Raw genomic sequence first — 8,665 nt, forward strand, 5'->3', positions numbered from 1 at the left:
TTTCTCCTTTTCCTTGTGCCTTTCATTGCATAGTTCATGACATTATGGCCTAATGTGGCCCTTTTTCCCACAATGATGGCATGTAACATTTGCATTCCTGCCACGGGATTTGATGCGTGATTTCCCATGAGACTTAGAGTGGAATCTCTGAGAATCCCGTCCATGGTCACTACCATTGCCATTCTTTCCATTTCCATCATTCCTGGCTCTAACTATCAATGCATGAGAGACACGTGAGACATCCAAATTCTTTCTATTTATCTCTTCCTAAAGAAGAGCACTCTCAACATCATATAGCTTAAGCGTAGTAGTAGAGGCACACAAAGTAGTATGAAAGATATCCCAAGAGTCATTAAGAGTGCCAAGCAAGAACAATTTTTAAAAAGCCTAAGAATGAAACCTCCCAATCAAACAATATATACTTATTCAAGCTCTTGATGTGCCCCAACAGTATTAACTTGAAAATTAAGAAATTGGATGCTTTTAGTTTGAAAAGCCCAAGAATGAAACCTCCCAATAAAACAATATATACTTATTCAAGCTCTTGATATGCCCCAATAGTATTAACTTGAAAATAAAGAAATTGGATGCTTTCCTCAAATAAAGTAAGTTGATCTCTATGGTTCTCATATAGTTTGTGCCAATTTTTTTGGAGGATAGCTCACACATTTCTCTCAATATAATTAACATTTCCACATGGTTCCATTTAAATGCCTAAACTAGCTCTTGACCACAAATGCTTCATATTTATCCAAACATATTGTTGATCTATAGGGAGATTGTCTATCAACCATTGGGCATTGCTTTGCAAACCATGATATCCAAGTTTTCCCATTCCACATTATTATCAACTCCAAACTCTTATACATGATGCTTTGCTATGGATATCGAGGCAAGTATATCCTTCTCAAAGGCACCACTAAAACATATCGCTATTTTTTATAAATATTATACCAACCATGGAACTAGGAGAATGCCCTTTGTAAAGGGACTAGAATCAACACGTATTTGGGGAGAGCAAATCAAACCTTTATCAATTATGAACTTGAGGCCATGGACGAGAGTAAACATTGGGCACCCAACCTAGCACCACATACAAGCACAAAGTATTAAAGCACAAATGTCTCTATACCACACAACTACCCCAAAAGACACCTCTTTCTAGGCCATGACTTATGTAAAATTTTTTAAAGGCATAAGGCATGGAATCCTCAGGAAGTCACCATGTATTGATACAATCTAAAAAATTGAATTAGATAAAATATTTTCAGATCAAATTAAGTGCTACATCATAATGTGTAAAATACGATGGTACTAAGATTATCCCTCTCTTGTTGAGTGATAATCAAGTTAGGATTGTTTTGGGGGGGTCGGGGGGGGGGGGGGGGGGGGGGGTACAATCTCATAACCTTTGTATAATGAAGTGCTAACTAATGATATAGATTGAAGCTTCTAATCGGTAGGTAGATGATATGTTTAATTGTAGAGATTGGCACTTCTACTTAGTTAGCACATTGAAAAGTTGAAGAATTGAAAGGGTGCCATGCTATCCACCTAGACATGCCTCCCTTTTGCAAATTGTTTTTATAACACGAGTGTGGTTTGATGCTTCGATCTTGGAGAGTTTGTCATAGTAGCCCTTTGTTGTTTATTTCACATGCTCTTAATGATGCAATGACACAATGTCTCACATAAAATTGGCAGCATGGGTAAAAATCAATCCTAATCCTAAGACACATTTGCTCTAGTAGTAGTGAGATGATATGATAAACCAAGGTAAAGTGTTCCATTGTTATGGTTAGTGGTGAAGGTACCATGTAGCATGTATAATATAATTGTGGCTCCATCTCACTAGTCACCAAGATGGACATTGTTATGGGACCAACATGTTAAGTGGCCGTCAGCCACTAGTCTAGATGTAAGGCCTAACATTTAATCAATACAAATTCCTTTCCATCTAAAAATTTGTGCTAATGAAATGGCCCCTCTAACACAATAAAAATTTGACATTTTCTCATGTGGGAAAATGGATTTTTTTCCTTGTTTTTCCTTTTGATTGTCAAAATCATGACCATGTGTTCAAGAGGCACCACATTCCTAGCTAGGTGAGGTTGGGGTTGCAACAAACCCATTGCCCCTAATTGCACCTAGTTAGGTATGTGGTCCCTTCCTTGCTGAAGCTCATGATGTTGTCATAGTTCACAATGTAGGAATTATAGTGGGCATTTGTTTAAAACTTCTTACAAAGCCCTAGCTAGACATGTGATCCCTCATTTGGAGAAGCTCATGATGTTGCCATAATTCACAAGTATAGTGGGAATTTGTCTAAGTTACAAGCTACACGAACATCTAGGAGAGATGAATGTTGGCACATGTAGAGCCCTCCAAAATGCCGTGCAAGAAAGACACAAAACTGCAATCCTTTGATGAACCAAGCCCCCCATCCAAAGCTTGTATCAACCGGCCTTCTACTCATCCTTAGAGGGATCATACCGCTTATCTACAAATGGAATGTTTTGATGCCTACCAACTACGCCATTGTGATAGGTTGATCGACCAAGCTGCTTTATTTGATTTAGTTATATGTTTTTGTATGTGACAAATGAAGTGCGTAGCCCCTTCCTACAAGGGACCCGTGACAACTCGTGAATAAGGGGCCCTAGCCTAAAACTTCTTTTGTAAGTAGCCTTGGGCCTTTTAAGTGGTCTCTTTACTCTATGAAGTCCCCGTTTACAGTAAGACGTTCTGAATCCTCGCAGGTCCCTGCAAAATTTAACCACGCCGTAACGGAGGATATATACCCATTGATGGTTTGGATCTTTCGAATTCTCGGATGTGATGTGTACCCTCTCTGTGTGTTGCAGCATTGATCTTGCAGTATCGCCCCCCTTCCAGCCAGCTGATGTTCATGGCTCCATAGACTCCCAGTCCAGTAACATAACCCTCTCCTTGAAGCCTCTAGAAATCAGCAGTTTGGTTCCCTCCCCTGACCTTCGCCAGCAGCAAGAGCGGTCCCATCCATCCAGAACCTCAGCTCAATCTACCCAGCATTTCGATGCACTCATTGAATTGCGAGAGGATGTCAATGAGCTTCAGCAATCTAAGATCCCTTTGGACTGTGCTACATATGCTTCTTTGCTGCAAAAATGCGGCAGCCTGCAAGCCCTCCCAGAAGGCAGAGAAGTCCATGAGCATATCACCAGACAAAGACTGGAGCAGAACACATTTTTGCTTAATCATCTCATTGAGATGTATTCCAAGTGCGGTTCCATCCGCAGTGCAAGGTGCGTGTTTGACGAAATACAGCACCGGAATGTGTTCTCGTGGACAATCATGATCTCAGCCTATGCCCAACACATGGACTGTGAAAATGCTCTGTTAATGTTTAGACAGATGGTATTAGAAGGGGAAAAACCCAACAACGTTACCTTTGTCAGTGTTTTAGGTGCTTGCATCAGTAATGACGCTTTGCCACAGGGAAGGTTGCTCCATGTGGATGTACTAGCTGCTGGATACGAGCATGATGTTGTCGTAGGGACTGCCCTTGTCAGTATGTATGGGAAGTGTGGCAGTATTGAGGAAGCTTACAAGGTTTTCAATAGATTGCACGTGAAGAACCGGGTAACTTGGAATGCAATGATTGAAGCATGTGTGAAACATGAGTGCCACACTGAGGTGTTTCAATTTTTACTAGCAATGACTCAGAGTGGGGCGGAACCAGACAACCTTACCTTTGTAAGTACACTTGGAGCATGTGCTACCCTTGAACAGGGCAGATTTGTACATGCTCATTTAGTGGGAAGTGGCTATGAAGCAGATGCTGTTGTTAGGTCTGCCCTAATCAGTATGTATGGTAAAACTGAGTCACTAGACAATGCCAAAGTGATATTTGACAAACTCAATGTCTATACTGTGGGTGTGTGGAATGCAATGATAACAGCCTACACTGAGAATGGATGTAGTAAGCATGCCATTCAGCTGTTTCTTGCATTGCAGTCTCAAGGCCTCAACCCAGATAAGGTGACATTTGTAAGTGTGCTTGGTGCATGCCGTGATCAAACAGCCCTAGCACATGGTAAGTTGATCCATAATCAACTTGTCTATTCCGGTTTGATTTTGGATGCTGTTGTGGGAACAGCCCTTGTAACTATGTATGGAAAGTGTGGCAACCTGGTTGATGCTCGCAGTGTGTTTGATGGAATGAGCTCACATGATCTGGCTGCGTGGAATGCCATGATAACTGTTTATACACAGCATGGGAATGGCAAGGAGGTCTTTCAACTGTTTTCACAGATGCAGGAGAGTGGACTGAAACCTGATGCTGTCACTTTTGTATGCATTCTCTCTGTTTGTAGCCGAGCTGGATTGGTCGACAAAGGTCTGCAATACTTTCTCTCTATGAGTAATGTTCATGGGATTACACCTAGAGTGGAGCACTATGGCTGCATGATTGACCTTTTTGGCCGTGCAGGATTGTTGGAGGAGGCAGAAGAGTTTTTAAAGAAAATTGGAGTTCAGAACAATCTGGTCATGTGGGAGACCTTGCTTGGTGCAAGCCAAGTCCATGGTGATGTAAGAAGAGGAAAGCAGTTTGCAATGCGTGTTATTGAGCTAAATCCCACAAATTCAGCTCCATATGTGCTTTTATCAAACATCTATGCTGCAGAAGGCCTATGGGACGAGGTAGCCAAAGTAAGAGAAACCATGGCCTGTAATGGTGTGAAGATAGAACTAGGACAGAGCTGGATTGAGATTGATAACATCATCCATGAGTTCACTGTAAGTGACAAGTCACATCCACAAGCAACAGAAATCTATGCAGAGCTGGAGACATTGAGTGAACTGATGGTTGAGGTAGGTTACATGCGTGACACAAAACTCGGTCTACATGATGTTGAAGATGAGCTCAAAGAGCAGGTACTAATGTTTCACAGCGAGAAACTGGCCTTATCATATGGGCTCATTTCAACACCCTCTGGCACCCCACTTCAAATCAACAAGAACCTCAGAGTTTGTTCTCACTGCCATTCTGCTTATAAAGCTATCTCCAAACTTGTGGGTAGGAAATTGCGTTTGAGGGATTCTAAATGCTCCCATGAGTTCATTGATGGTTTTTGTTCATGTGGTGATTACTGGTAGTATGTTACTGACATATTGAAATGCATGAAGATAAGCTGACAAAAGTCTATCTTGCAGGGATAAGCCAAGGAATTATTTTAAAATGCCAGATTTTGTGGATGTGTAATAACTTGTTTCAAGGCCGCATTGCATGGACATGCATAACTTTGGGTTATGAAAATTTTCAGCTTCTCTTAGCACACCTTGAGGCAACATAAATTTTTTGCCAAGAACTGTTCAACAAATTGTCTATAGTTTTCTGGCTTTACACTTTGTGCATCTAAAGTGGGCTGTATTCCTTTTAAACCATCTGGTGATTGATGAGCATGGTGGACAGGTTACTTTGGAAGTAATGGACTGAGAGGGGTTTGATAACTGTTGCAAATGTGGATACTTGGAAGCCATGGATAAAGTTCTAGTCTTTGTCTTTGATTTGAATGCTCTTATATGCGGTTTTTCCTACTAGAGGAGGATCCATTGATGAGTGGTGTCCTGCAGGCCTGGAAGATGTTATGCAAAGTCTATGCTTATCACATTGTTCAAGAGAGAGATAATATCCTTGAACTAAGGCAAGCATTGCAACAATGATACTGCAACTATTCTGAGTGGATGAATGTTAGCTGGTTTGGACCTTGATTGCTTATGCTGACATGGAGCACAACCAGAAACTTTGGCACGTATATACTGTATCATGCTGATGAGTATTGGTCAGATGAGCGCAGATCTATCAATGAAGCCCTTTAAGCTGTACTATTGATGGTACTGGTACATCAGGCTGATCATTGTGTATATGTTTGGTCATCACCCACTTTAAGCCAATGATTAATTATTGGAGGCACAAAGAAGTAGCATGCTTTGCTTTGGGATGGTACTGGTTTAAATTGTGCAAAAGGCTTAAGTTAGAAAAAGCATGCTCAAGTTAGTATGCCCTGTTCAGGTGTTAGGGTGGGCGGCTGGCTTAAACATACAGTGGCATGCTTAGGAATGTTGATGCCAATTTCTTACCGATCAAAAGAGTGCCTGGTTGTTCAAATAAAAATATACAAAATAAATTCAACAGGGACTGCAAATAACAGGTTGTGCCACCCCTAGATATCAAGGAGTAACTGCCTGAGTTCTTCTCCTCAAAAGCTGGTTCCAATACTAAGAGTGTGAATGAGGCTTCCACACCACTCACTGAAGGTGTTAGCCACCAGTGTCAATCATTTCCAGTTGAAGATAACCTTGCCCTGGGTCTGCAGTTGCTCTATCATTTTAATCTGCTAATGATCTACACCTCCAATTGTGAGTCTGATGGTTCTAGATCCTGTCTACTGGGGAGGCCTCTAGGCAACAGCTGAAAAGCCTCCAAAGTAATGCACCACAAGTGATTCTGTCTGTGGAATGATCCTGCAAGCCCATCTTTGCACTTCCAGGAAGGAAAAGTGGTCCGGAGTCTCCAACCATTGCCTATAGCACCTCTAACAGGCATACAAGGACACTGTGACCTGCAAGTCACATGAAGGAGACCTATTGTGGCCAGCAGCTATTCCACAACTGTCCCCATTAAAATTTCCTGAAATGTTCTGTGATGCTTTCCTCTCCTGAGTACCTGGTCTTGGCAGGCTTTTATTCATCTCGGTCATCAGCACAATTCAGCCTACTCTGGCACTTTAGGTGAAAATTCAACATAATATTAAGAGATGGGAGAGGCTGGTCATCTACCCTTGCATGCGTCCCAATCAGCCTATCCAGAGCATGGTGAAGCAAGGTGCCACTTATGCAAGTCTTTCAATCTAGAAAAGGTTCAATCACCCTACTCGAGGGAGAAATAAATGGAGAGCAAGGAATTGTGTGAGTGGTAGTGGCATATGCCATCCAAAGAGGCTGCATTGGCTCAAGGATCATAAGAAACCAGTGGAGCAATAGAAATGCATGAGCCATGTATAAGAAACTATTGGTGCAATGGAAATGTGAGGTGCATGGACTTTCTTATGCTGGTTAGGTGGCTTAGTTGGGAGGAGATTCAAATTGCTCAGTACCAAAACTTGATGTCATGAGTAAGTAAGAGTATTTCAACAGTATACTTTTGGACACACCACATCTAATGATGTCTTGGTTGTGCATGGCAGGTGGGGAGAAGTTGAAGAAGATGCATATACCCCACACCAATCTATCTTAACGAAAGTGTCTTGGTAGCTTGCAAGTGAAGGGATTCGGACCAAAGATAACTTGTATATTACATGCGAGTGAAATGACATCTTGTATCGTAATACACAAAAAAATTCATAGATTCTTTCCAGGTGCACAGATCTAGGTTTTAGCTCAAGGTATGTGGACAATCAAAGACAACACTGCCATAACTCCGATCATTAGTTTCTAGATGATACCAGAAAAGGGAGGTCTTTTAATAAGGCCAATCATGGCAAAAAAGGTGGTGCTTTCCTTTTTGCGTCTACACAAGAACATGAGGCTGGTTACATACCAAATGACAGATGCCCAACGCCTGCCCAGAGTGTGGGCATGCAGTTTTTGAAATCGGGTGAGCCTTTACACACGGAAAGGACACATTTTAGCTAAAAGTGAAAAATAATATGTTTCTGATGGGCTGCAAATGCAAAAGTGCACCCTTGTCCCTCACTTTACAAATTGATCAAGGGGGACTCCTTGTCCAAAAGTAGGCGGGGGGAGTCTACCTATTTAGCAGGTAAACGATAGGTCATGGCCTCTCTGCTGTGTAAAGAACAGTAGATGCCCAACCCCTACCTTACTTTGATTGGTTAAACACTTACAAAGTGGACGCCTGCAATTTGGTGCATAATCAGCAAGGCTTGACAATCTTTGCTATGTGTGCTTAGGCAAACCAGAGTATAAAGGATGATTCCCCCCTAGAAAAAATCTTAGCTGATGCTAATGACCGTAAGATGAGCTTATTGAGTTGAACATCTATTAGACTTGTAAATATTCCCATTGGAGCTTTATCTAATGATTAAGGTTATATCCTTTTATCACATTCATATAGTACATGTGTATGTGGTTTGCTTTACCAAGTCAAATTACATGGGTCATTTGGGTTAGAGGGTGTGCTAGAAGCAATGGTGCTAGAGTGAATGGATTAGCTACAAAAAAAGTGTAGTACTTGATGATAAATTGTTATATTTGTGATTAAAGGTAATCTTATATGTTAGCAAATTGTTCTTTAAGTCCTCATCACATCGAGCAAAACGATAAGAAGAGGAAAGCATCTAATGTCATCCCATTGTAGAGATATTGAAGGGATGTGCTTTTGGAGCTACATGGTACAAACCTGCCCATGTAAAGAGGCTTGAATGAATAAAAGGTTGTTTGCCATTTGTCTCATTTCCAAAGCTTAATTTCATTAGTTATTATCGTTAATAATGTGCTTAGTTTTGCATGATTATTTGTCATTGCAACTCAATTCTCAATGTAGCTCTAAATTTAGTAAGATTGGCATTACTTGAGTCATCGGTCAAGTCTTAACCCCCTATCATCTTTCTCAATTGCAAACACTTTTGAGTTATCAATAGTGTATCAAACTCCATAACCA

At 41.2% G+C, this 8,665-nt stretch overlaps 1 protein-coding gene across 1 annotated transcript; it reads left to right on the forward strand.

Moving 5' to 3' along the window:
- Positions 1–2,729: 2,729 nt before the first annotated feature.
- On the forward strand, positions 2,730–8,084 carry LOC148033531 (pentatricopeptide repeat-containing protein At1g11290, chloroplastic-like). Its single transcript, XM_087681479.1, has 2 exons — positions 2,730–4,378; positions 4,472–8,084. Exons 1-2 carry the CDS (start codon positions 2,839–2,841, stop codon positions 5,137–5,139), a joined length of 2,208 nt encoding a protein of 735 aa, XP_087537605.1. The 5' UTR covers positions 2,730–2,838; the 3' UTR covers positions 5,140–8,084.
- Positions 8,085–8,665: the final 581 nt, after the last annotated feature.

The sequence above is a fragment of the Lygodium microphyllum genome, chromosome 7 (assembly GCF_053477565.2).
Source record: "Lygodium microphyllum isolate KBCC chromosome 7, Lygodium_microphyllum_v1.1.10, whole genome shotgun sequence".
In the NCBI taxonomy this organism is placed as follows: Eukaryota; Viridiplantae; Streptophyta; class Polypodiopsida; order Schizaeales; family Lygodiaceae; genus Lygodium; species Lygodium microphyllum.

Coding starts and splice junctions, on each gene's coding strand:
- LOC148033531 (XM_087681479.1), top strand. CDS start 2,839: ATGTGTACCCTCTCTGTGTGTTGCAGCATTGATCTTGCAGTATCGCCC. Junction 4,379..4,471: donor AGCTGGATTGGTCGACAAAG/GTCTGCAATACT, acceptor TTGGCCGTGCAG/GATTGTTGGAGGAGGCAGAA.